The sequence below is a fragment of the Urocampus carinirostris genome, chromosome 20 (genome assembly GCF_059441175.1).
Source record: "Urocampus carinirostris isolate Australia breed hairy pipefish chromosome 20, RoL_Ucar_1.0, whole genome shotgun sequence".
NCBI classification, from domain to species: Eukaryota; Metazoa; Chordata; class Actinopteri; order Syngnathiformes; family Syngnathidae; genus Urocampus; species Urocampus carinirostris.
Genome location: NC_142368.1, coordinates 78997 through 106920, shown reverse-complemented (window position 1 = coordinate 106920; position 27924 = coordinate 78997). Strand labels below are relative to the sequence as shown.

Here is a 27924-nt window from a genome sequence, read left to right as displayed (position 1 = left end):
CTCTGGATTCTGCGATCCGTGTCCGACTGGCCGCGGCGGGACGCGGGTTCCTTCGATCTGACCGTGCCGCCGTTGGACCTGTTCCTCGGGCTCCCCGGAACCTGCGGTCCGGCTCGGGAGCCTCCTCGCAGATCTTTGCGGAGATGCCTGCCGACGTCCGATCCGCCGCGTTCACCTTCGGGGTTACGTTTTTGGAGCGGGGTCGTGCCGGTTCCCCTCCGCAGGCAGCCGGGGCTCGGGCACTCGGACGTTACCACGCCCTCCTCCGTTAGCGTTTTGCCCTCGTTCTCCTGGAGCATCGCCCCGAACTTCCTGAGGACGGAGGGGCTCGCGCACTTCTTGTCCCCCAGACCGTTCGGGCCGTAGGACTTTCTGTCCGGAGTCGGCGAGTTGGCCGGCACCGGCTGAGCGGCGGAACGGGGTTGCGACGTGGCTTCCTTCTGTCCGAGAGGCGGTTTAGAATCGGAGTTTTCTTTGTCGGTGCAACTTCTGGAATGGAAAACCCCGTTCCTTCGGTTTTCCGATTCCTCCGAACGTCCCGGAAATTGCTCGTGTCCGACTCTGGGGTAGGAAAAAGGAAAATCGGGAAAATGTTCCGTTTCCAAAACGAACGCCTACAAGTATCTTGATCATTTGTGATGTACCTTTGGTTTGCTGTTCTTCTGGCGCTCTGGACTTGGTACACGGGGACATCCTGACTGACTTTAATGGTGTCACTGAAGCGCTGAAAGACGCAAGCGTGCCTTTTAAAATAGCAGGAGCGGATATGTCTGTCAAGGCGTCGGTAAGCGGGCTACTTTGGGATTTGTGACCACAATCCCTTTTGTCAACGTCTTCTTTATACGACTACCGTATCGTACGGAAAAGGCCTGTACTTACCACGTGTCGCGCGGCGCCGTTTTTGCTATGGCCGTGCTTCCCGTGGCCCAAGTAGTCCTGCAGAAAATCTCCGATCTGAGAAACGCTGTCGGGGAGACCGGCGGGGTAGCTTTCCCCGTCGCGACGACGGCTTTGAGGGACCGGCGCCAAAAGGCCGTTGCCGTGTTTCCTGTGGCCGATGCGGCTTTCCGCGGCGACTCCGCTCTCGCCCCGACGGGCTCGGACTTCATTGTACAGCTGAAATGTGCAGACGCAACACGGATTCTTTCATTTGACGCAGTGACCCGCGGCTTATTTTCTACACGGCAAGCGGCGAACTCGTCGGGCTATCGGCTTTCAAAGAATGCGCGTGCCGGTCTGGCGGCGTTTAGCACGTCTGTCAGTGAGGGGTTTCATTATCCTGCGAACATTTGTCTAGATCGCCGGTGCCAACATGCTAATAGGACTCCGATAAACTGCGCATACTAGACTAATAGAAACACTCCGGAGACGAGATCTAGACTCGGATGAACGAGTGCGAATCGTCACCTCCTCTATTTTCTTCTGAATGTCCTGCAGCTGGTCCTCCCACTCTCGCATCTCCGAGTCAAAGTTGTCCGTTCCGTCCTCGCCCCATCCGTGTCCGTTATGCCCTCGCTCCAGGTCGATGGCCGCCATCGTCCCGCTCGCTCGACAAATAGGGGCTCGCGGTCTTTTCTCCTGCCCGGGTGCGAGTGACGCAAGGGACGTCTCTTTGCGTCGCGGGAATAGATGCTTGACTCGGAAAAGGCTAGAAAAACAAAGACATACCGTCTCTCCGTTACAGATCGTCGGATAGATGCGTCGAGAATCATCAAGAATACGGAATCTGCGTAAAAATCGGACCTAGCTAGAACCTATCTGACTGTTATTACTGTACCAAAAGTAATGTTCAACTCGTTCTCCCCTACTGCTCTACATGCTTTTTCACTATGCTCTCGGACAAAACTCACACGGCGGCTCAAAGCACCAGCCTAGCCACACCGACTTCTCAAATAACAGGTCCGTCTTCTGACCGGCAAACACAATAGTCCGGGATATCACCGACCCGCTACACCAATAACAATAAGATTCAGGAGGGCCCGCCTTGGCAAAAGCCCGATCCCCTCCGCCATCACCCCTCTAAACGACAGGATCCACTGACCCGTACGATGAGTCGGTCCTTACTCTCAGATTTGTTTGTCATTCTGCTGCTTTTGAAACGTAATGCCTGATGGCTTCCCTCTGTACAGTCGGTTGGATTCCCTAAGGGGACCGATAAATTCAAAGTAAAAACTCTCGTAAATCCAAACCCTCCCCGAAATAAAAGCGGTCCTTTCCAGTGGGCCGGATGCATTACGTGGCACCGTTTTAGCCTGACTTTGCTCCCCCCATTAGTCTTACGTTAGCGCACAGCTAGCCCAAATTCGCCAGGAATGCGTGGCAGCCGCCATTTCCCATGAGCCCACACATGTGGCGCGAACGGTGACACCCGCCTCATGTCACGGCTATGACCGCTGTTGCTTTTTATAAAGTCCTGACACCCTTTTAGACCACAACTTGTCCTCATGAAAATATACGGCCCCCGCTGTCCGTTCGCTCTTTGACAAGGTCCCGTTTCACATTTGTCATGACAACCACCAAAAGCTCAAAACGCGGCGAATCCACACGCGACGCTCGTCTTTAAATATCGGGGGTGAGCAAACTACGGTCCGCTGGCCACGTGCAACACGGCAGGCTTTTTAGTCCTGCCCGCCGAACCGAACCGCTCCAAATATCGACCGCGGTAAATAAAGCGCTATTCGTAAAAACGTGTTTGGTTTTGAGTACCGACTTCGTGCGTTGATGACAAAAATAATAAGACGATAAAAAAAAAAATCCGACGGCGGAAACACGACAAAATTCAACTTCGGTAACGCTACGTATGACGATAGAGGATTTTGCTTACGTTGCGATCGTTTCCAAACCGATTGGATGAGACTCCTCGGTTTCAACGGAAATCCAACATGTAGATGCTTGCGTGTATATTTCATGATGAATGAAAAACATTGCATCTGTCTCCGGCCCACATTATTTTCACCCCCCACTCCAAAGAGTTGCCCACCGCTATTTTATAACGTCAACTATAGTTACTGTGATCTTAAAATGGCCCCCGATATTACAATGATGCCCAAAATGTCATCGAAGTTGCGTCCTATTGCTTAACACGCCTACCTTAATCCACATTTGGAATTGGTGTTTGGGTTTTTCCACTTTTATGAAAAAAAATAAAAAAATAAACAGTTTGAAAGGCGCAAATGGGAAAGAACTAAAAAGCTAGACAAAGAAACAGGACTTAGAGGCTAGACAAGGAAACGGGACTTGACTCAAGACGGTCCATATGTTGTTGTCTGCGATCGGTCGGCATACCCTCCAGGGCGTCCCCGTTTCCCTCTCACCCTGTTAGAAAAGGACACATTCGGGGATCAAACATCGTCCTTACCTGGTTCCAAGTTTTAAAAAAACAAAAAGCGATTTTGCTCCTCGCGCTGCCGTAAATCCCTCAACGGGATCTGGTCCCCGATCTCAGTAGAGCGTCTACGGGGCCCCTGCGCTCGCTCCCCTTGTTTTTCCCCTTCAGGCGTTACGTAAAGCCGGGTGGGCTCGTCTTAAAGAGCCCCCGAAAGTCACACCTCCGGGTCAAGTCATCGTACAAAAGCGTAAACAGAAGGCGGAGCTTCAGCGGCCCGGGCTCCTATATCATAATGTCAGATTTGTTCCAGCTGCCGTCACCGGCGTGCCGGCTAAAATTACTCCGGGACCGTCGGAGAGGGAAAGTGTTTACATATTTTTTTCAAGCCCGCCTTTGTCTCCGGGCCAATCGGCTTCTCCGTCGCTACTTTGCTCGCCGGCGTCCGGGCAGATTTCGTCTTGTGACCCGAAGCCTTTTCGTCCTTCCTGCCAAGCGGCCGGCTAATTATATTCCGTTCGGTACGGTCGACTCCTCGTTTATCCCACATCCAGCTGCCGGGGTTCGTACGGGTGCCCGAAATCCTTGAAGTTGAACGTGCTCTCAAGGATGGAAAAGTCCACGAATTTTAGGGGGAGCGCTCGGAATCGTCGGAGTCCGACGCTGCTCTCGGCGGCTTAGCCGTCGCGTTTCTTTACCCCTCGTGATTAACAAAAGCCGGCATGAGTTTGTAAGGCTTTGTTTTACACGTCCCCGCAGGACACGCGCATGTTACGGCACGCTATAAAATCCGTATCAGAGCGAGGGTTACGTATCGATTATGGCCATTTCTTATTGGCCAGCCGTGCAAAAAAAAAAAAATTGGAAAACAAACGAGTGAGAACAAATTCCTGCGATTGAAAATGTAAGCTACATTTTGAGGAGATTTTTGTCTCTCAAAAAATACGTTTGTGTTTTACTCAAGATCTTCAATAAATGCACACACGAGATAAAAAAATCTGATATGTCAATGGCAGATCTATTTTGGGAGAATACGATTCACGCTGTATTTCTTCTTTGATGGTATTGGAGAAAACGAGCTTTGAAATTGAAAAAAGGCTTCGGGAACCTGGGGTAAAACACTCATGCGTGAAGTTAAAATTTCAGCGACTGCGCTATAGTAAGTCCAAATCATCTTTAACTCTTGAAATACATTCGAAAAATTTGAAATCAATTTGAACATGTTTAAGAAGAAATAGCTCACAATATAATGTGTCGTCCATTCTGACTACTAGGAGGCAGAATAATCAGGGTTCGTACACCCTTTATTGGGTAAACTCAAGCACTTTCAAGGACTTTTCAGGCCAATTTGAAAATGTCTTCAGTGCCAAAGGAAAAAAAATCCACTGTAAATCCTGTCTTTTTCAGAGCCTCAAATATAGTTGCCATTTACTCATGCCATTTTTTTTATCTCGTTTGTTTGCATTTATCGAGACATGCGATTCATAGATCTCAAACGTATTTGTTTTCGAGACCGATCTCTCCCCATCGGGTTAAGGTTCGTGGCAGGAAGTTCTTGCCACTAAAATTGAGCGGTGGGATACTAGAGGGCTACCTGGCCCCACAATCGATGGGTCATCTTCATAACGCCCTCTTTAGGTGTAGCATGCACTGTCTCGCTCCGATGCCATCCAAATAATGCCGGCTGTTGTCGCAATGGCAAAGTCAAGCCACCAGAGAGCAGTGTCTGCTTCACTTTTAGGCAGACATGCAGAGAAACACGCTTGAAATCCTTCAATGATTGAATTTGAATCTTGTGTTTTTAGGGTCAGGAAAATGCTTGAATTTTACGAGATGTGCTTGAAACACCTTGATGGCATTGTCTTGTGAATTGCACTTGCCCCTACTGCGCCCACCAAAGAGGACCGCTCTATTTAGAAAACTGTCCCTTTTGGCTCTGCTCCATCGGCTCCCAAAGCTACGGGGATTTTTTTTGATGATACGTTCTCAATAACGATAAAACACGATGCACAGACTTATTTAGTACTTTGTATTTTGTTTTGCAGCGGACCCTGGCAAAACACATGAAATATGAATTAGAATATTCGCAGCTCTACGAAAAGAAAGGAAAATACATAACGATGAGTTTTTTTTAAGTTGAACAACAAAACAATATCCCTGAAAATGCAAAACAATCAATCAAAATTAACGATATCGACTTTTTAGTGCTATGAATAAATGATAAAATGCAACAACAACAAAAATAACCATTTACAATTCGATTTTACCAATTTAGACACAGATCCTCTGAAAACTACGCAAAAAGACATCAATTGAAATGAGCAAAACAAGGTTTTTTTCATCGGCGATGGATTTCTTCCTTTGAAGGTACTGGAAAAATTGGCCGTGAAAGTGCTTGAACTTGTCCGTGAAAAAGGTGTACAAACCTGCAACACGGCAACCATTTCAAACACTTCACCAAAAAGTTAAGAACTTTTCAAGGATTTCAAGCACCTACACGAACTCTAAATAATAAATAGATCGGTGGTCTTCAACTTGGTGACGGCGGGCACCAGGTAGCTTCTTAAGAGTACTTTAGCAGCCAGTGGGCCGGTTGCGATCGATCATAGTGATTTTCTAGGAAATGTGATGTCTAACCGGCATGAAAAATCATTGACATGACCGGTGTCGTTCAAAAAAATGTTCAGTGGTCGATTGTGCTTATTTTAACCCAACTTCTAATGACGACGAACCGCTACCAACGACATAGAGGCTGTTTTAGAAACGCTTTTCAAACCGGTAGCCCTAAAAAGTCACTTTCGAGCCAATGAAGATTCCCCGCCCCTGGCTTGAATACGCGATATTCTCGGAGCGCACGTCGTGGCTGAACTCACCCTCTTCCGGGACACAATCCTCTTCGCGTCACGGATACCGGAAGCGCGGCAGGGAAGCGGCGAGTATTTCTCTTTGCTTTCGGGAAACCTTGGTAACAAATAATGAGGTGAGGGGTCGGGGAGGGAGCAAAAAGAAATACCAAAACAAATGAGAAGAACTGAGGAGGGACGAATGCAGTTAGACGTAGGGGAAGCAAACCATCACAGAACAAAGAATAAAGTGAAAAGAAAGACCAGTTTAAAGATGGTGGCGTACGACAGGGAGGAGAACAACACGAGGATGAGGATGAGCAAAATGATAGGCTGGAACATCTGGAAGGCGGAACCGGTCAAGGAGAAGAAAACGGAGTTACCGTCAAACAAAGTCCCTCCGGAAACTCGCGCGAGCCGTGATCTGAAGAGAAAAAATCGCTTGGGTTTTCTCACCGAAACGTGTTCCCCGGTCCGGCCTTCTTCCCGCCCGGGCGCTTCCAGTCGCTCCACGAAGGTCCCAAGCTCCTTCCTAAAGGCTTTCATTTGAGCGTCCAGGCGATAAAGCAGCTGGCGCTCCCCGATCCGGCTCCCTCGGTCCTCCGGCTCCGGACCGCCGTCGGAGAGGTAGACCCCGGCCTCCGAGACGGCGGACGCCGTGTCGGCGATGAGCCGGTCCACGGTCCGCACCAACCTCTCCGCTTCCGGGCGGACGTCCGTCATCTGCGGGCCGCGGCTTCCGCCGGGCGGTAAGCGCGCGGGCGGGGAGGAGTCCGGTCCGGACGGGGCCAGGAGACCCCCGGCGGGCGGGCCGCAACGGCCGTCGTTCTTCCGGACTTCGTCCGGGTCGCTCTCGCCGCCGACCGGGCCTTCCCGTTTGCGGCGAGGGGGAAGCGGGCGGGACGAGGCCGAGTCCTCGTCGCTTTCGCGTCGGTCGCTCTCGGCGTCGCTGTCCCTGGGGCTCGGGCGCGGGGACGAGCGGGAGGCCGGGTCGTAGCGCTGCATGTTGGACAGCAGGACGCGGTTCTCGTATTGCAACTGCATGACCTGAAGAGAGGGCGGGAGGTGAAGGCGACGGAAGTCTGTCTACGATAGTGCCACCCACCCGTGCCGCGGGGGCCGACTCGGCCTCTCCGACGTGCCTATCTACCACTTAACGGTCCTGACTGCTTATCGTTAAGAATGCGCCGAGCCGGGACAAGTTACGGCAACCTAGTAGCCCGGCTCTAGACTATCTCATATCTGAGAGGCCTATTCTAACAATCCCCCTGTTTGAGTAAGGTCACTCCACTAAACGTAAGCTTTCGATGAAACATTTCTAAGAACTGGTCTAAAATGTCAGCCTATCACCCGGTTTGTGTATCGAGGTCACCCACGAACCTAAATGACTCACGGGACCCGCCCCCTCAATTGCCATCGTCTACAGGGACCTCGGGTCTGGTGCAGTACATCACGGAGAACGCTAAACGATACAACAAAATAAAGGAATGACTATCGGCTCGTTATCATACAATCACCAATTCTACGCTTCCTTTTGATCACGGTTTTAACGTGAGCAGCGGGGTGTTTGCATGACAAAACAACATTCAAGTGTGATGTGTTGTTTTTAGTGCTTAAGATATTTGCCCGTTAGCCATAAATAAAACGAGTGGGACGCGTCTTCTGGTCGTATGCCTTTTCTGGAAGACACATCTTATAACTCGGGCTCTCCCTCTCTTAATAAACATGTTAGGGATACTGAGAGACATTGGAAGTTGGCGAGTGACCTCTAAGGCGCGTTCTCGGTTCCTACGAGCTGAAAAAGGCGTAGAAACCGAGCCGGATTCCAATCTATCCAATGTTTCTGGAATCCGAGATCAACTCCGTGAAAAGACTCGAGACCCGTTACAGGATCGGACCTTTGCCCGAGTCTCCGGGAGCGGAGGATCGACCGCCGTTTCGAAACCCCCGTGAGTTTTATGACCGCCGCACCTCGCGGAAGGCCTCGTTTCCGGACGAGCCGCTCACCTTGCCGCTCAAGTCGTTGATTTGAAGCCTGGCCGCCTTCAGTTCGTCCTGCAGCGCCTCGGTTTTGGCTCCCTCCGAGCCGGCGGAGCCGTGCCGAGCCCCGCCCTCGTGGGTGCCGGCTTTGAAGCGCATCTTGTTGAGCTCCTCCGTCACCTTCCGGTTCCGTTCCTCGGCGTCGGCGAGGTTCCTCCTCAGAAGCTCGGCTTCGTCCTCCACCAGCTGCAGTTGCTGTCTGAGCTCCGTCAGGTCGCCCCCGAGCCCCCGTCCCGGACCCCCCGTCGAGCCCGTCCCCGAACCGCCCTCCCCTTCGCCCTCGCCGCGGAGATCGTCCAGCTCTGCTCTCAGGCCTCGGTTCTCCACCTAGGGAACACGACGGCGTGACAGTGAGACGTTGAGCCGTCTCGCGACCGTTAGCGAGGAAGCGAGCCTATCCTTCGGTATCTCCGACGACGAGTCCGAGTTGTCGACGACCATCTGTAAACGGAACGATCGGCGATCGATTCCGTCGTCGACGATTGTCGCCTGACGGGTTTTTCCGACAGAGCGAGCCTTCGACGCGATAGTGTCTAACGTCGGTAGAAAGAGGGCTGATGTGATAAAAGCAAATCGGACGGAGGATGGCCCGAGACCATTAAGACATCCGAAAACTAGTAAAAGCACCTTACAATCGATCCTTAAACCCACAAGGCGCCGTTTGAAAACCGATCCTCCCCCTGGCTCCTCGAGCAAACGTGCCGCGGAACTTTCTAGTAACTGCAAGCCGGCAATGTTTTTTTTTTTTGAACCGAAAGCGAAGCGTTCCGATCGTCTCGAGGAAAGACTATAAAAGCAGGCGTCAGCGGCTCCCGTCTTTGCCCGAGAGCGAGTTCTTGGGATGAGAAAACCTGATTTCAAGTTCTAGTTTTGAAACAAAACGCAGCTGGGGGTGAAAAATAACGCACACGTTTCGAACAAAACTCTTGTGGTTTTCGTGGTACCTGGGCTCGTTACGGTTTTGATGACGCGCGTGTCCGTTTTCTCGGCGTTTTGCCAGACGCCGCCTGACCAACGCGTTGCTAAAGAAGTGCACGACGTCGTGAGAACCGACGTCGCTCCTTCAAAGGTGAAAGAGGACAAACCTCATTTGCTAAAACCGTTTACGATCGTGAAGTACTTTTCTTCCCGACTTTGTAGTTGCCCGCTGAGAGTACTTTGCAAAACAAACCCGATTTCGGTTCCATTTACTGTTTCGCTGTTGTCGGTTTACTGGGATCCAAAAACCTCCACTCCATGTGTTTGTATTATTCAGTTTCCTCTCCTTAGTAAAGAGACCCAGGTTTATGAAAGGATCGATGTCCCTTCTGACCAAGGACCGTGTCTCATTGGTTATAGACAGGTTGTTGTTATTGATTTTTTTGTATAGAAATCTGTTCAATCGAAGCTGCTTTTTTCATGGTATTCAGATATTATGAATTCAAGTTCATGCTTAATTCAAGAAAGAAAAACACGACGATCTGAAGATTGGACGGATGCTTTAAAGTTATACGACGCGACGCTCGAAATTTCGTCACAAAATCATTTCCCCCGGGATTTAAGATCTACCGTCAGTCTCGTTACACGGCGCCGCTCGTCACTGAAGAGCGGGATGACGCTTTACGCCCAAAAACGACAGCGACCGGATGATGAAGGCGCTGTATCAGAGATCAGGAGGCTCGTCCCCCTACTGGGACAATGACGGCAGCTTCCTCTAGGTGTGGCTCACGTCATGTCAAATGAAAAGGAATATCTCGACTTTCCTACAAAGATGTCCTTTCAAACCGATATATATATATATATATATATATATATTTTTTTTTTTTAAGTTAAAGAAACGACATTTTTGACCACTGGGGGGCACCGACTGACTTGAAGTGCAGCCCTAGCGGATTACGGATTCATGAATTAGCAATGGGTTGGTTTTCACGTGGATCGCTGTACTTTTTGTTTCGCGTAGGGAATTTTCAAAACCGATATTTGAAACGTTTTCGTGCGGAAAATCGCATTCGGACCGTCCCGATCCGGACCCCGTCTCCCCGGTCCGACTCTGAGTCGACGGAGTTCGGGGAACCCGGCTTCGGCGTGAGGCTTACCTCCAACTCGACAATTTTCCTGCCGAGGATGTTGGCCTCCTCCTCCACCAGCCTCAAACGCAGCTTGAGTTCGGATTCCCTGGTGGAGGGCGGGCCGCCCGCCTCGCCTTTAGGATGTCCTCCGTCCAATTCCCCGTAAAAGGAGCGATACTTTTGCACTTCCTGCTCCAGGCGCTCCTTCTCTTTGTCCACGGCCACCGTCTTCCTCCTCATCAGGGACGCCTCTTCTTTCAGCAAAGACAACTGGCACTTCAGGTCCTCGTTGTCCTCCTAGGGACGACGGCGGATTTTAGGAGGAGACGCGTAAGATGAGAAAAGATTCGTGATCTTCATCTTCAAAAAAAAAAAAAGATGGGCTGCCGGGCTCGAGAAAGAAACGTGCGAGGAGCGGGCTCCTCGAACCGAAATCTTGTCGACTTTTTCGACGCTGTTATTGGTGGTTGCCGCGGTGACGGAGCGAATTGTATTCACGCCTCATCGTTCCTCGACTATTAAAGGAAACTTGGGCGACCCGACATCGACGCTGATGCTACGGAAAGAGAAGTCTCGCGTTTTTAATCGATAACTTCCGATGCTCTTGAATTCAGATATAGAAATCAGGCTTGGCATAGGTGCTTGAAAGCCTAGAAAGTGCTTGAATTTGAATGGCTTGAAACCCTTGAAATCAATGTTACGTTTTTCGACCATTCTGCTCCGAAACGAGGCCAACGCTGCTCTCGAGTGGCTTGTTTTTCCCATTGTGATGAGCGGCAGCTGCCATTAGTTTGTACGGCGTTGTTCTATGAAGTGTCATCGCCCCCAAGTGCATGCTACACATTCATCAAATGTGTACTATATTAGGGAAGGATTACATGTCACTTTTTGACGTTTATTATGGGTCATGCAAAAGATGAAGGTGGCATATTGTAATGGGAACTTCCTGCAACTGAAAATGGAAGCTACATTTACCTTCATTTTTTGGGAGGGATTTGTCTCCAGAACAAATATTTGGAATTTGCTCAAGATTTCAAATCATTTCTCAAGATAAATGCACACGCAAGATTAAAAATGGCACCCGTAAATCCCAGATATATTTGTGTATCTGCAAAATACATGATTCACAACGGATGACTTCTTTTTCTGGTACTGGAGAGATTCGTTTTGAAAGTCCATAAAAAGTGCTTGAATTTAGCCGTGAAAAAGGTCTACCGACCCTGCATTTAAAACGGATCAACCGGTGTCCTTTCATTCTCGCGGTTTGTTTTGTGACCACAGCAACCACAAATGACAACAACACGATAAGACTGTGTCGCAATCTGGCACAATTCTCCACAGTAAGCCACAAAGACCCTTAAAGGCATCGGAAGCTTTCACTCGGGCACCTATAACGACACTGAAGGTCTTACCTCAGTCGGAGTCTGTGTTGCCTTCTTGTCAGTCTTCTGGATATCTTTACCTCCTCGTTTTTTCTGAGACGAGGATGAAAAGAGTGAAAAAGTGCTCAAACCATCTCAGAAACAATGAAAAACGGGCACCTCTTTGGTTTTGTCCAGTTCATTTTGCAAGGCTTGTTTGGTGACCTCCACCTGGATGAGGTTCTGCCTCAGCTTCTGGTTCTCCTCTTCCGTTCTCGTGCGGGTCTCCTCCACCTTCTCCAGCTCGTGGTGCAACCTCACCGACACGTCTTTGGACACCTGCAACACCCGACGACCGTCACGTAGGGAGATTCTCTGACTGGCCAGAGCAAGCGTTCCCCCGTTTTGCCTTCCGTCTATAGACTCCAGGGCCACGCCCTAACCCCGCAGGACAACTCTTTTGTTCGAAATTGTCGATCGGATTACCGGAGCCGACTGACAATCTTTTCCGTCGTCATAAAATCTAGGCCCGTGCCCTCGTGTCACGATAGGCCGACGGTTCAGTTTGAGAAATGTACCTATACGGGCGCGCTTGGCAGAAAAGTAACAATCGGCAACCGAAAGGTGAACTTTCTTGTCGTTCGTCGCGTGCGTTTTTCCAGCAAAGCCGTGCTCCCCGGCCGTACCTTGAGGTCCTGCTCCAGACTCCTGAGCAGTTCCTGGTCGATTTGGCCGGTTTGGGCGTAGCGCAGCCGCTTCCTCTCCGCCTTGCGAAGGCGGTACTGCAGGATCCTGCAATTTTTGTTGGCCCGCTCCAAGTCTCGCTTGATGTCCTGCAAGTGACACGTGTCCTCCTCGTAGAAGGTATCGCGCATTTCCTCCATCTCTGCCTTCATCTCCTCCATGGAGCACTGAAGGACAAAGAAAAGACATTCACTTCTTTACACGGAACATCTTTCGTTTGATTTGACATCAGGGCGCTCAAACTCAATTGAGTTGGGGGGGCCTTGGAAGCTAGGGTACAGGTGAGGTTGGGGGCCAATGAGACCTTTCCTCAAAAAAAACGGCGCAAATAAACATTCTGCTCTTCCTAAAAGGATAATGGTTTACATTTGTCCACTAGATGTCGCCGTCATGTGTAGCGCAAGCAGAAATGTGTCCGAAGAAGACCACAAACTTCGGAGACTGAAAGGGACCAATAAGACGCCTTTTTTTCTTTACATAAGTTTTTTGAAATAAAGGGAACACAAAGTAGGGAAGAGAGAAGCAAAAAAGGAAAAATAGTATTTTGGTAGTTTTTCTTGTAAAAAGATTTTTGAGGTATTTCTGTCGAATATCCTGTAGTATTTGCGGAGTATTACTTTAGTGGTCGTTTTGTAGTAGGATTTTTGTCGTATTCTTGTACTACTTACGTGCTAAAATGTATGCAGTATTTCTGCATTAGGCTTTAGGTAGTCATTTGTACTATTTCTGTTGTAGGATTTTGAAGCATTTCTGTAGTATTTCGAAAATCATATTTTGTAGTATTACTGTGGTTGAAATATTGTAGTGTTTCCGTTGTAGAATTTTGTGGTATATTTGTTCAATACAAAGTAAGATTTTAGGTCGTATTTGAATGATTTCTGTAGTATGCTTGTAGGAAAGTTTTTTTAAGGAGTATTTGCGTCTCAAAACTCAATCGGAAATCTGCAATATCAATTTCAAACACAAGCAGATTGAAATACATCTTTTGTGAATGGAATTATGAAGGGAGTGATCATTTAGAATGCGTGGACATTTGAATCATACGACATGTGAATTTCCCTTCGGGGATGAACAAAGTATCTATCTATCTATCTATCTATTTGGAAGGACAGTCAAGGATGCCGGAAAAGACGATTTTAACTCGGGGGCGCCGTCAAACCCTTTTTGTAAGGGGATTTTTGGAATTTCTACTTCTAATGTTTGATTTCACCACTGGCCAACGTGCGGCCCGCGGGCCGGACTAGGTCCGCCGAGGTTTTTATATACGGCCTGCGAGACGACACCCAGAGGAGCGCAAGAGAAAAATCAGCTGCCGTTTGACTGATGTTCACTTGGTGCCGACAAAGTCAGGTGCCGCTCACAAAGCGACTGGAACTGGATTACTTTCTTTTATTCTCGTTTTTTACTCCCTTGTTCTCTATCAATGACTCTTTTTCTCTAGTTCTCGCCTTCTCCTTGTTCATTTCTTTTTCTCGTTCTCTCTTTTCTTTTTTTCTCTTTCACTTTCTCTCTGTATTTTTGTCTCTCTTTCACCCCGTTATCTCTTTTTCCTCTTTAATCAACTCGTCCGCCAACACCGAGAGTGTTTGTTTTATGTCTTTTAGCATACGTGTGTCCCCAACCGAGCTGAAATGAGTTTGACACCCTCGCTTTATTTCTTTTGCTCCGACCTTTAGGTTGTCGTTTTCCTCCAAAAGTATCTCCATCTCCTCTTCCAAGATGAGGGCCTGGGTCTGGTCCCGTTTTTGGTCCTGTTGCAGTGTCAAGGATGAAGCTTCCCCGGCCTCCTGCGAAAATCCTACGACCTCCTCCTCCATTTTCGTTTTTTCGCCTCCCCCTTTTCCTGCTTTAAATCATCGGAGCGGCTGCAAAAGTCAAAGCCACACGAGAAAAAGCAATCGGACGCGGCTGGGGAGGAACCCGGGGAGCCGCTTCTACTTCTTTTCATTTGCCTCGTCTGCTTCAGCGGCGCCCTCTGACGGAATCTCCGGCTACTGCGGATAGAATGTCGCGGAGTAACGACGCTCTCTAGTGGCGATTCCGGGCACTGCAAACAGGATTCACTCTTCCCATTATAGCGAGGGCGTCATTTTGGCATGGGCAGGGAGGGAGAGAGAGCGAGATGAAAGGAGAATCGGGGAAAGAGAGAGAGAAACGGAAACAAAGAAAACGAAATCAAGTCAAATAAATGATAGAATGAGAGAATGATAGGGAAACAAAAAGGAGAGAGAGTTAAATGCAATAAAAGAGAGAGAAAGGGGGGAAGGGAGATAGAGATATTTAGCTCCAGTTGTTTTGCAAGTATCTTGTCGCGGCTTTGGTGACATCAAGTGGACATATTTAAAAGTGCAATTGTTTTTATGATCATTTTTTTTTGACTTTTTTTTCCCTCTTGCTCTTCTCTCATAATCGTCTTTTAATTCATCTGACGGCGGGCCTGGTCAAGTTTACGGACCGCGCCTTCGACCCCCATGGTTTTAGTCTAACCAGTGGGGGGCGCCAACGTAGCAAAACGCTATCAGGGCGCAGGTGCGCTCTCTAACTTTCAATCGGGAACGGGCACAGATCGGGGCCCCGGGGTCCTCTCCTCTCCTCTCGGTTCGTCCATAAAGAAAAACTCCAAATCGTGAGTCAAACTGAAACTAGCAAAATAGTATGTACATATGCAAGTGGCAAGTGTTCCCTTCATTCATTTTCCAGTCGTTTCAATGTTATGATTTCAACACACCATGAGTTGTTGCTAAGTCGTGACTGCATTTAGGCTAATGGATAAACAATACGAGAAGATCAAGAAACATGTCAGGTTAGAAAACGTAAATCACAATGGCAAAAACGGGTACTTTTAGTTGGGGTGTAAAATATCCCTGATTTCACAGTATAAACATAGACTGTTATTCTTCTAGTCACGGTAGAAAATACTTTGAAACACGAGATTAAAAAAGACATCTCTAACCCGCTAGATAAGACTATTTTTTTAAAATAGTGAAAGTTTAACGATGGTTTCTCATCGGGTACAATATGACATCAGTATAATAGTGTGGTTGATGCCAAGTTCATCCTTTAGCGCCACCTTGCGAGAATCGGCGATACGACTCATTTCAGACCAAGTCACGGCTAGTGACAAAATGTTTCATCATTTCAGCAGAACTAAGCGTTCGTGTAACATCAATATCGTGATTCCGTCACTTTTTTCCCAGGATGCAGCTTTTATTACTTTGAAAGGAACTCGTTTGAGACTCTTTGCGATTTAGGGTTATACAAGGAAACAGGAGTCATGGATATGAAGACATTTGTTCCCGTAAGCCTTTCCAAAAGTTGAACTCTCGCTTTTAACGTTCCACAACGTCTCAGTGCAATCTTTTCATGGAAGCGTGTGTGCGTTTCCTTCAATTGAGCTTGTGGGCAATGTAGTCGATCCGTTGTTAAAAGTTTGGCAGAATCTCAAGGAGACACCATTGCTTGTGCAACGTCATTGGAATTGTTTTATTTGCTCAGGCGTTATGAGGGTCCTGACTAGGAGTGACCGTGGCTTGTGGGTAATGTAGTCAGACTGTTGTTGAACGATTGCAGGGATGATGTCATTGAAATCGTTTGGTTTGATTGGTTGATGATTGTTAGGACGTTTATCACTCTTACTCATGGATACGAAATGGGAACGGCCTCTCTTTCGGGTCGCGATGGTTTGTGGGTCATGTAGTCGATCTCTTGTTGAACGTTTACAGGGATTGGATTTGTTGACATGACGTGAAATAAGAATGTTGTCGACATACTGGCTTCTAAATGAATTATTTTTGCGATCTGTTGCCCTTATACTCCAAATAGGATCGCGCGTTATGGAGTTCTTAAAATAAATTCATGGCATTTACAACAATCATTGAGTCACGTGTGAATTAAACATCTAATATCTGTGTACCAACAATTATTGATGATACGTCAGTATATTACTTTGTTTGAAGAGGTACCTAGAGGATGAAACATTTTATTGTATTATACTTGTCTTTCTCTTTTTTCTCTCTTTCTCGCTTTGTCCCCTTCTCTCTCTCTCTCTCTCTCTCTCTCTCTCTCTCTCTCTCTCTTTCTCTCCTTCGGTCTCGTTGTCTCTCTCGCGCGCGCTCTCTCTCGCTCTCCCTGTTTTTCCTCTGTTTACCTCTTTATCTTGATGTGGCCCCCGAGTTATACGGCTCTGACCTACGAGACTCGCTTTTTTTTGTCATCTTCAGAATTGTAGGACATGTCTGGTCTATAGGAACACATACGTGCATTTTTAAAAGCCGTCCGGCAGGGGGCGCAGTGGCCATGCAAAGCACAGCTGAGCTGTGAAGGAAGGAGGCCAGAGGGAGGAATAAGTAAAACGCTGACTCTTTCCACTCTGCTCAGAGAGAATGAGCTCCTTTGCTAATGAGATGAGTTAGCATTGGGCGGGTCAGGTTTGCACAGCTTAAACCTTACCCTACCTGCCGACCTAGCGAGCTACCCTTTAACCTCTACTCATTCCTCTTATTTTCCCTTCATCAAACCCAGTTTCTGAATTTCCAGTTCAATTCGATGATTTATTCTTTAGATCTCGCATTGATTTTCCTTCTAAAAAAATGAACATTTTGTAAAACCGGTCAAAGGATTTTTTTTTGTTTGATTTGCTACAAGCGCTCTAAAACAGGGGTGTCACAAATACAGAACGGGATGGGTTCGGGCCCGCCAAGAGGCATCGATGAGAGAAGCGCAAGAGAAAAAAATGGAGACAATGAGCTGCAGTCTTAAATGAGTCTACAAGATGCTGCTCCGGTTCACCCGCTGTCGCTGGATTTGCTGACTATCACTTATCAAGCAGGGAACATTTCATTCAAATAAACCATCCTAATATTCTTTGATTTCAAATAAGAGACGCTTGTTTCCCGTAATTGAAACATTTGCTCCTAAACGACACAACTATCGATCATCACCCGGATAAAACGTAACCAAAAAAAAAAATAGCACCGAGGTGTCTTTGCAGAAGTTTAAAGAAGATTTAGCTCCTTTCTATGAATTCATACAAAATCTAACAGTTGAGTTCCCGAATTCGGGTCGACATTTTCGTTAGAAGAAGAAACATACGTCGATCATTATAGCAATCATTAAAAGCGCTTGCGTGCTATTTTTCAATTTCTTGTTTGCTTTCGTTTCTCCGAGTTAAATAAACTGTAGTGGAAACGAATGTCATTGTTGAGCTCCCCCCCTTTTTTTTTCTTTACAAATGCACACTTCATAAACTACAAGACATTTCATTTTAGTAAAGGAAAGAAAACGTTCAATCATCGTTCGATCATCAAATCTTCTACCCCTGTATCATAATGAAACGGCGAGCCTCCAAAAAGAACTCCAGCCCTACAGCCTTTTTATGCCATTTACTCGTCCGCCTGCCGTGAAACACAGAACTCTTTATACGTGCGTGTATAATTTACACATTTTGGGAAATGAATTGTAAACTGGAATTGAACATTGAAGCGGATATTTGTTTTTATTTGGGAAGAATCTAACCAGTGGCATGACGTGACGCCGAAGGAAAGATTGGCAAAAAAAAATTATTAGCGAAAGTTGTTTTTGGTATTATTTCTATTTTAGTGACACGGCCGCTTTCTGGTGTCCCATTTCATCCGGAGGGACGGAAGCATGAGCAACTTGGGTTGTTTGGGTGTTTGGACATTTGGGTTGGCCATGCTCCAAAATGTTTGTCTGTTTTTTGCTCCTTTTTCCCCTTTTTTAATATTCTTTATATTTGTATGTGTTTGTCTTGCCGTAGGTCACCCCTCTCAAGGGATATGACCAGGGTAGATGGATAGAATTACAGTATATTTCTACCATTTTCGTTTGCTGCGACGGATGACAAAGGCTAATGGCTCATGTGTAGCCCACGGGCCATAGTTTTCTCCCCTCTTCTCAGGATATCTCATCTTTCCTGGCTTTTATTGCACGCCTTCTCGCGTTCCCCGCCTTGCACTCAAAGCCAACAATGAGGCACTCTAAAGCTCCAGTCCTCGCAGTAAAATAGGGCCCTCAAACTTGCAGCCTAGGGGCCAAATATGAAAAAACGGTACGAACCCGTATTTCATCGATTGTATGTATTTTCTGTGCGATGTTGACGGAACTTGACTCGAATGTGTTTTTTCTCCCCTTTGACGACACATCGCCTGATAGTGGATAAGCCTGGCCGGCGAGCTCGCCGGCTAGCCGGCTGGCCGGCTCGCAAGGAGTTGCGGAGTGAGCTCCTTTTGTTGAAGTGACGTGCAAGTAAGCTCTTTTGCGGCTAAAGCCAATTTGGCCCCCGAGATTAGGGGCCATCTGTCTGGACAGTCCCAAAGGCGACTGCCGGCCGAGGCCTCTCGCGGGTCCCGCGAAACCCTTTCCGCGCTCTACCCACTCGGCGCTCTCAACCAAAATAGCATTTTTTTTCCACATTTATCTGGAGAAAAAACGGACCGCGACCCCAGCCCCGAAACACCGGCCCCTAGTGCCATACGTCGCTTTGAGTGCGTCTTTACCTAGGTTTTTGTGCGTTAACTCGCGCGCTTTTACATCCACGCTATTTGTTATTTCCTGCTCTTGGTTACCGTTTCTATTCGTCGGACTTCACGCGTAGGATATATATGTTGCCGGTGAGGTTCCATTTTTGTCGAACATAAGGACCTGTCTGTTTTTCTCTATTCGACCGAGCGGAATTCTGCTCAGAAATGTCAAATTCTACTTCTTTTGAAAGTAACAGAAATAGTTACTTTCCTCAGTAACCAGTTACTTTTACTTTTTGGGAAAAGTAGGGAGTAATTATAGCTAAGTAGTTTTTGGAATAACATGCCCAACACTGGTCAAGTGTACAGTTCACCGCCAGGGTCCTCAGGCCACCCCCCTCTGCGGTAGTCTTAGGCAAGTACAGCCCGGTAGGGCCCATTTTTTTGGCGAGGGGTTCGCTCCCCCGCATGGCTCGGATAGTACCGCTTTCCACGGTTAGGAGGAGAATGTTTCCCATCGCTTTCCGATACAGCACTTTCATCACCCGGTCACGGTTTGTTTTTTGCTGTAAAGCGTCATTCCGCTCTTCAGAGACGTTACGATATTGATACTTTGTACTCAATCGCAGAGGAAAAACCATTCTATGGTACCTTACGCATCGACTCGCTTGCCACTTTTTATATTTTTCCTGAAAAAAAATGGTGGCCTTGACGATTTGTCCTATGCTTTTGTGACATATTATAGTCTCAAAGCACGTTGTCTGCTAAAAATGTCATTTTCGAAAAAGTATTTCAATACAAAAAATCTGTTAACTTAATGCCAATGTCCAAATCATGACTCCATATATGGATGTAAATCAAAAATGGAAATACCAGCTAGCCTAAGGCTAACGTAATATAAAAGACCTTGCGTGTAGTCGGACAAAATAAGAATAATCGGATGCTGACTTCAAATCCAAATGACTCAAAATATGTTCACAAAGACTACTACTAACACGGATTGCAAAACGGCATATACATTAGTTATGTTAGTCAATACAGACGCCTCCTGACTTTCGTGCATTCGACTTCCGGATTCCGGCAGATTCGATCATTTTTTTTCACGATGTCGAAAAATATCCGGACATTGCCGTAAGTTAGATTTATGTATCGTGCGCACCTTTTTCTGAGTAGAGGACAGTACCGTAGCGCTTTTTTCCGGCGCTACCGGCACGCGGCGCTGTGAGAGCTCACCCGACATCCGCAACGAAGAAGAAATCTGGCTTCCACTTCCTGTGTATACACACTGCACTGTATCTCTCGTGCGCTCAGAACTTTTGACATTTTTATCGTTCAACACGGTGGGTGTCAAGTGTAAAGAAAAGGCGAGACGTTTCTTTTGAAACGAAAGTGGAACAAGAAAGCCGACGCGGTTGAGAAAACGGTCGTGACGCTTTTTTTCAGCCACTTTTTACCAGGCGCGAGTTCCAAAAGGAAGTAAAACGATATGGAAACGGTAGAGAATCTTTTAGCTATCTTTCGTGATCAAGCCAAGAAATGTGAAAACGTTTTCTTCTTCTATAATTTGGACCTTTTTAAAGCAGTTTTAGGGGCTCGACTTACACGCGAGTGTACACAGACATTTGTAACTAGATACTTCGGGAGTAAGACTTTTTAGTGTCTAATCTGGGGGTTAAGTGAATTACTTTCAAAAGGAAGTGGTAGGTTTTTTTTCATAACTTGAATCTTTTTATTGTCCGCTACATCGCACAGCAAAACAAACAAACAAAAGTCCACTCAAAATAAATAGAATGGAATTAAAAAGAAACAAAGAAAAATACTCAAGAGAATACCGAAAAGAAAAATCAACTACTTCCTGCCCGCCCTTCCTTTTTATAATCAAGGTTTACAGTTTATAAAAAGACTTTTGCCATATTTGACGATGAAGCTGTAAAAAGTGTACCTGCGCTACAAAGACAAAGCGTATCCCATTGGCAGAAAACTTGAAATACATATTGAAGTAAAACTTTCGTAACAGATTTCATCTTGTTTCCAGGAATATATATACTATATTAAAAATATCAACCAAGGAAAATTGTCTTACACAGCAGATGGTAAACAAGTTTACTCATTTGGAGAAAAAAATGTACAAGAAAACAAGTGAAACTATGAAAATGAGCCCAATCGTATGAAATACATTGAATTGTGTGGGCTTCCGATGAAAAGCACCCTTACAACACAGCGAATACCCTCAAAATTAGATTTCTATTTATTATCGATGTTTGATATATTCCTTTTCTTTAAATATAACTCTGAATTTTGGTGCTAACCGTTTCTTGTAAACATATGGCTGGCCCTGCCACCTTAAAAGGTTTTTCTCACAATAGTGACAGGGCATTGGGATTTCCTAGGAATGTTGTAGAAGCGGTATAAGAAATGAATATTTGCTTGGTTGCATCATTTTTTTTCACATAAATCAAATGATTTAAAGGGACCGTGTGTCATTTGTGACCACGACGCGTCGTTTGTTGCAGTGCCACGTAAGCGGCAAGATGGCCGACATCTTATGTCAAATAAATACAAGTATTTGAAAGAATATTTCAAGAATGTTTAAATCGTTTTATTTTAATTCCTCATGAAGTAACCCTTACCCCTTTTTTATGACAGTTCATGTATTTTTGTTTCTTATCGAAATCGATATTTGAGTAAAAGTGCTCGATAATACACACTGTCCCTTTAAGAATAGTGTCGTTGTCCCCAAAAACCTTTTTGTGTAAAAATGAAAGCGGAATAAAGCATGAGCACGTTCCTTGTTAGGAAACGTCAAGGTTTTTTCAAACGCGGCGCGGTTAGGTGCTGCGGTACCGGTGTGTGACGACAGAGAGCGCCGAGCGAGCCCTTTTAACCTCTGTCCCTTTAAATTTGTCCAGTTCTGTTCCCGTTCACTCTCGTTTCTTCTTCTTTTGCTTTTTGTCCGGCGGCGGGGAGGCGTGGCCGTTGGTCGCCGCGGCAACGCCGTTGCCCAGCGCGTGATGGGCCGCGGCTTTCGCGGGCGGGGCCGGCTTTCCCCGGTAGGCGTGGTAGTAGAAATTGGCGAACAGGACGATGAAGGTGACGGCGTAGCCGATCAGAGCCCACTGCATCCAATTGGGGAAGGGACAGCCCGTGTACAGAGAATGGCCCGCGTGGCCGATGGTCACGTGGAATTGAATCTGAAAGAGAATCCGGTCAAACTCCGTTGCCTAAAAAAAACAATCCTTGTAAACTACCATGGGGCGGCGCGTAAGATGGAGAGGAAAAAGACGCATCCGGTGCCATGGAGATACAAAGAGAAAGAGAAACAGATACAGAGAGAGAGAGAGAGAGAAAAACGACACCACGGAGAAACATCTACTGGTCCAATAATCCACGCTGCCCCTTTAAACATAAAAAAAATGGAACGAGGATACCGGGCTCACCATTTGCATGATGGTCAAGTATTTCTTCCACCAAAGATACTTTTGCATCTGCGGCCCTAAAGCCGCTAAACCGTAGTAGCCGTACATCACCACGTGGATCCCCGAGTTGATGGTTGCTCCGAAAAAAGCTGCAGAAAAAAAAAACCCCCCGCATACATCGGATTGAGCTTTACGTCCAAAAATAACGAGGGAGACTTTGCGTGGCAAGGATCGCACCTTGTCCTCCCGGGACCCATTTGATGCCGATCCACCATAAGATGAACATGGTGCAGTGATGGTAGACGTGAAGGAAGCTGACCTGCTTGAACTTCTTCCTCAAGATGAAGAAGACGGTGTCCAGGAACTCCACGCCTTTGGAGATGTAGTACCACCAAAGCGCAGACGCTATCTGAGGAGGAGAGGGATTCTAGCATATTACGTCCCTCGTCCCCGTCCGACGAGACGCCCTCCACCAAAGGTCGTGCGTATGCGGTCGGAGAGGGTGCTCACCCTGACTTCATTGACGTCGTCCGAGTAGTCCACGGGTTGACAGAGGTAGCTGTAGCCGGCCGCTCTTGAAGCGAGCAGGAGCTGATTTCAAAGCAAAGTCCCGGCTGCTTTTAGAACAATCCCTTTATTGCTAGTACTGGCCTTTTTATCTTGAGAAAAACACAGTAATATCTCGCTCTATTGCAGTTTTGCTACTTGGTGAATTTTCCCGGTGTGTTCTGCATTCTGATCGGCCAAACACTTGGATGCCCTTACTCACAAGAAAGGGATGCGCAGACCATAGATTATTGGCACCATCCCCTGATCTAAAACCTACATGAGGGCAAGGCTCAGCATGAGGAAAACAAAGAAACCTTAAAAGGGGACTGCACATGAGGTCATCCGCTTCCGGAAAATCGCTATTCAAAAGCAGTCTCGCATTAAAAAAGACATCCCGATTAGTGGAGTTGACTTTCTGCCTGTGTCTGCTTGTGTGCCGAAAACGTCGCGGCCTACGTTTTACGACAACATAAAACCGCTTAAGGAACCTATATTTTGTTTTTATTCTGAAAAGAAAAAGTACTATATAAATGCTGCAAAAGTACTACTACAGTAATACTACAATAGAAATAACAGATGCATATTACGATAGAAATACCACAAAAATACGACTACAGTAATCAAACAAAATACTGCAAAACAGTACCATGTAAAAGGCTGCAAACATACTGCCATAGATCTATCAAGACAAAAATACTACAACAGTAATACTACAAAAACCACAGAAACGCGACAAAAATACAACAGAAAAACTCTAAAAATACGACATAATGCGGGGGTGGAGGGGTTGTACCGCAAAGCCCGCAATAAAAAGATTCCTGTCTTTGCTCTGACTTAAAACGACACGATGAGGAATTCATGAGGTACCCGTTCCTGAAAATGTAGAAAATACGCTTGTATGGTTTGCCATTTTTGCACGAAGCGAAGGATTACCGTACCTTTTTGTCCATCCATCTATCTATCTACCCTGGTCGTATCCCTCCAGAGGGGTGACCGATAGCAAGACAAACACATACGCAAAAACAAAGAAAAGGAAAAGCTAGCAAAAAATGACCACGGCCAACCCAAATGCACCTCGGCACTTAAGTGGGTCATGCTTTCGTCCCTCCGGATGAAACGGGACGCCAGAAAGCGTCCGTGTCACTCGGGTCGGGGCGACGCAACACGCCCTTCTGTTCGACAGCAGGGCCCGACAGCTTTCGCTGGTTTACCCCCGCTGCATCCCACTATCCTTTCACAATCATTCCTATCTCCTACAAGAGCTCTAGCTTCCACTAGATTTCGACCTCTTTCCTGCAGTGCACTCGTAACACCATCCATCCAGGTCCATGGCGGCCTTCCTCTCGGTCTCCTTCCATTGACTTCCGCTCCTTAGATCCTCTTCAACATCGGCTCCTCATCCATCCTCTCCGTGTGTCCGAACCGACCGAGTACTCTCTTATGCACACGCTTGCTCGGTTCCGCGACGACTCCGGTTCTGTCTCTCGCGATTTCATTTCTCAATCTATCCAATCTTCAAACACTTTATCTCAAAAACATTTCATGACCTTCTCAAATCTGCGTTCAGGCTCCGAGTCTCTGCACCGTACGACACAGTCGGCACGATCACTCTCTCATACGGTCCTCTCTTAACATCCACGTTCCTCATCGCTCTCCTCAGAGCAGCCAAAACCTTGCTTCCTTGATTGACTCTGTGCAATACCTCGCCCTCCATTCCACCAACTGCAGCCACATCCCAACCTAAGTACCTAAAGCTTTTGTAGCGATTAAAAATGGATTCAATCATTGTTTTAGGACCTCTTTATTGATACAGATGTGTAGGACCACCATGCTGAAGTTGTAGACCATAAGCGGTTAAGGTTTTGGATTTTGCATGAAGCGAAGGATTACTGTATCTTTGTTGAGACAAAAAAAAAAAGAATATAGTGCGTGTGATTTGTGACCTCTTTGGCGATGTAGAAGTTCAGGAGCACCATGCCGAAGTTGTAGACGATGAGCGTCTTCCTGAGCGTGTAAGCTTTTCGATTTTGCATGAAGCGAGGCCCCGCCCACAGGAACAACAAATACAGGAAGCTGATGGCCAGCGTCGCCCGCGGCGACGACATCAGCGGCCACGTTGCGACGCGCTTGTCTAAGGGAAAGAAATCAATTTATTAAAAAAAAGCATTCAAACCTGGTTTGAGCTCCCCGGGAGTAGTGGGCTACAAAAAAACATTTTACGGGGCCGGACGAGCGGAAAGAGAGACGAAGGGAATCGGAATCGAAAGGTAGGAGAGATAAAGAGAGATCACGAAAGACAAAGAAAGGAAAAGGAAAAGAAACACACCAAGAGAGAAAATACAAAAAAGCCAGAGAAGAAAAAATGACAGAGAGAGAGAGAGAGAGAGAGGCTTAACCCTGAGAGAGAAAGAAATCCAGCCGGAGTTGCTTCGTGAGCGGCGCTTTGCTTTGGTGGTATCAAGTGTACACATTTGAAACCGAAGCCTATTTTTTTCCCTTGTGCTTCTCTCGGCATTCTCTCCCGGGCCAAACCTAAAACCCTTGGCGGGCCCGGTCCAGCCTGCGGGCCACATCTTTGACACCCCGGCTTTCTAATCACCGCTGTAGATGAACTGCTCTATTTGAACACACTTCCTGTCCTCAAGTGGCCAGAAGTTTTTTTGCATTGATTTCAAAGAACTCTTGATACAAACGACCTAGAGACTCGCTTCTTTTTTGACACACGAGTGAACCTACGAAAAGGAAGAAAAAACGAAAATCTCCGAGGGGCCCGATCCAGCCCGCAGGCCGTGTACTTGACTCGCCCGTGATACGCGGCCAAAAACGCAAAGTCAAACGAGAGACTCACCTGCTATTGTGAGGCTCCATTTGTAAAAGTCTACGGTGTCGTTCATCAAAAGCCTTACAGCGTCCATCTTCTCGACGATTCTGCCAAAGACAAAATGATTCGTTGATGACAAACCCCAATTATTCCTGCATCACCGACGTTTGCTTTCAAAATAATGATAGCGCTATGTTGTCCTTACAACAACTGTTTTTCTTCAAAGGGACAGTGTGTATTATGATATCGCGTCTCCTACTGTATTTAAAAAAACAAAAAAAACATGTATTTGAAAGTAAACCATTGACTTCAATCATAAGCCAAAACACATACAAAAATCATAAACGTGTATTTTCAAAGTACCGACAGGCGGAGAAACGTAAATTTATTCGACACTCAACGAAAATCACCCGAAGGGAGTTGACATGCTTGTCGGCCATCTTGTTTCCAAGCGTATGTATGTACAGTACAGTAATCCCTGGGTTATGGCGGTTAATGGGGACCAGAACCACCCGCGAAAAGTGAAAATCCGCCAAGTAGCGACGCCCCTTCAAAAATCCTTAAATTCTTTTTTTTTTTTTTTTTTATTATTTTATTTTATTATTATTATTTTTTAGACCTGCGAAGCTCTGAACCAGTTAACATGGAACCACGAAGTAGCAAAGCCCCTTCAAAAATGCTTATATATTTTTTTAATTTTTCATCTTTTCTTTTCTTATTATATTATTTTTTAGACCCGCGAACGCGGAACCGCGAGGTCCCAGCGAGGTCCCATCTCCCCCTAGTGGCAGGTGGCCAGAATCAAGAACACATTCTTTGCATTCTTGACTCTTTCTGGGAGATTGAAATGAAATGATCTGCATTTCTATAGCGCTTTACATTGTGCTTCACATTTCCCAATAGCGGCCGTGATCTGTGCAGCCACGTAAGGCTGCTTATTGGGGGTATTTAGGGTTCAGTGTCTTACCCAAGGACACTTCGACATTACCACGGACAAGCCGGGATTCGAACTGGGATCCCTTATTAGCTAAAACGACCGCCCCAGTTGATAAAGAGGAGGGGATTCCCAGCCCCCTCTCTCAACTGAACCGATGTGTCGCAACACCTGTCGTTGGGAGTCATCTTTATTTCTTCTTTCTTTTTTGTCTTGCCTCCTCATCTTTGTTTTTTTTCGTTATACTTTTTGTTTTTTTGACCTTTTTCCCACGACTCATCTTTTTCTCCTCATGACTTTTTTTCTCTTTCCTGTATTTTTCCATTTCATTCTTTTTCTCTTTTTGTTTTCTTATTTTTCTTTCCTTTCTTTCGCTTTCCCCTCTATTCTGTTTTACCGTCCCCCCCACCCCCTTTTTGTCTTTCATTCACAAAAGACCGGACGCAAAATACGGAGTAAAACACATGGCACGTTGCTCACTTTGAGTCTCCCCAGTTGGTATTCGTCCTGGTGCTTTTTTTGAAGGCTGTCCCTCGAAAAAAAAGCGGAGCAAAATCCGAGAGCGGATGCGTCAGCGCTTCTTGTGTTGGAGCGCTCAAGAGGCTTAAGCGCAATTGAGAAACAAGATTATTTGCTAAGTAGGAATGACCGCCACAAAGAGCAATGTCGAAATCAATGGAAAACCTATCTACGGTATCTCCATTTTCTCTTTGTCGGGACTGGATGACTCCCCGGAAAAGACTATATTGAAATGCTTCCGATGACGAGTGTCGGGAGCGTTTTGTGACAGTAATAAAGCGGCGGAGGAAAAAAAAAAATCAGAATGAAAATGCACTTTACCTCCTTTATGTTTCCGAGGCGTTTAATGACATCCGGTGAAATGGATCTCCCGGGCAGCGTCACACCTCGTCCTCTCCCAAACGGAGCCCGTCCCTCCTCATCCAATGAAATCTATGAGGAAAAGGGCTCCCGATCGACAAGAAAACGTCAAATGCGCTTTTATCGAGACCCGAGTGGTTTCCCGTTGAAGATGGTTGTCATGTGGCCTTACTGAAGCGAACGGCTCCCACCTCATCGAGAGCCGGTTCCCGTTCGAGATAGGGATGTGTCGTTTGCGAACGAAAGGACTCCGCCAGCCAAACGGCTCCTCTCCGACCTCGTGATGTGGTTTTCGCGAACGAATGGGCTTTACGAGCCAGCTCCCCGCCAATCAAGATTGTGGCGTTAGTGAAAACGACATCCATTTTCTTTTCGTTTTTTTCTTCCTTTTCGTAGGTTCACTTGTTCCTGTTTTCCTGCGTTCTTTTTCAATTCTCACATTTTTTTTATTTTCCAGATTGTTGAGTTTTTTCTTTTTTTTTCCT

At 46.6% G+C, this 27924-nt stretch overlaps 2 protein-coding genes across 2 annotated transcripts; both read right to left on the bottom strand.

Moving 5' to 3' along the window:
* Positions 1 to 1578: 1578 nt before the first annotated feature.
* LOC148345897 (microtubule cross-linking factor 3-like) lies at positions 1579 to 14333 on the bottom strand. The gene is made up of 9 exons (XM_088325491.1): positions 14032 to 14333; positions 12304 to 12528; positions 11798 to 11956; positions 11669 to 11731; positions 10284 to 10553; positions 8176 to 8535; positions 6625 to 7215; positions 6199 to 6510; positions 1579 to 1648 (listed from the first exon to the last, which is right to left on the bottom strand). The coding sequence occupies exons 1-8, from the start codon at positions 14176 to 14178 to the stop codon at positions 6400 to 6402; spliced, it is 1926 nt and encodes a 641-aa protein (XP_088181617.1). The 5' UTR covers positions 14179 to 14333; the 3' UTR covers positions 1579 to 1648; positions 6199 to 6399.
* A 6596-nt stretch (positions 14334 to 20929) lies between these two features.
* Positions 20930 to 27684, bottom strand: LOC148345896 (very long chain fatty acid elongase 4-like). Its single transcript, XM_088325492.1, has 7 exons — positions 27401 to 27684; positions 25654 to 25733; positions 24749 to 24936; positions 22767 to 22847; positions 22494 to 22665; positions 22278 to 22405; positions 20930 to 22031 (listed from the first exon to the last, which is right to left on the bottom strand). Exons 2-7 carry the CDS (start codon positions 25718 to 25720, stop codon positions 21762 to 21764), a joined length of 906 nt encoding a protein of 301 aa, XP_088181618.1. The 5' UTR covers positions 25721 to 25733; positions 27401 to 27684; the 3' UTR covers positions 20930 to 21761.
* Between the last annotated feature and the right edge of the window lie 240 nt (positions 27685 to 27924).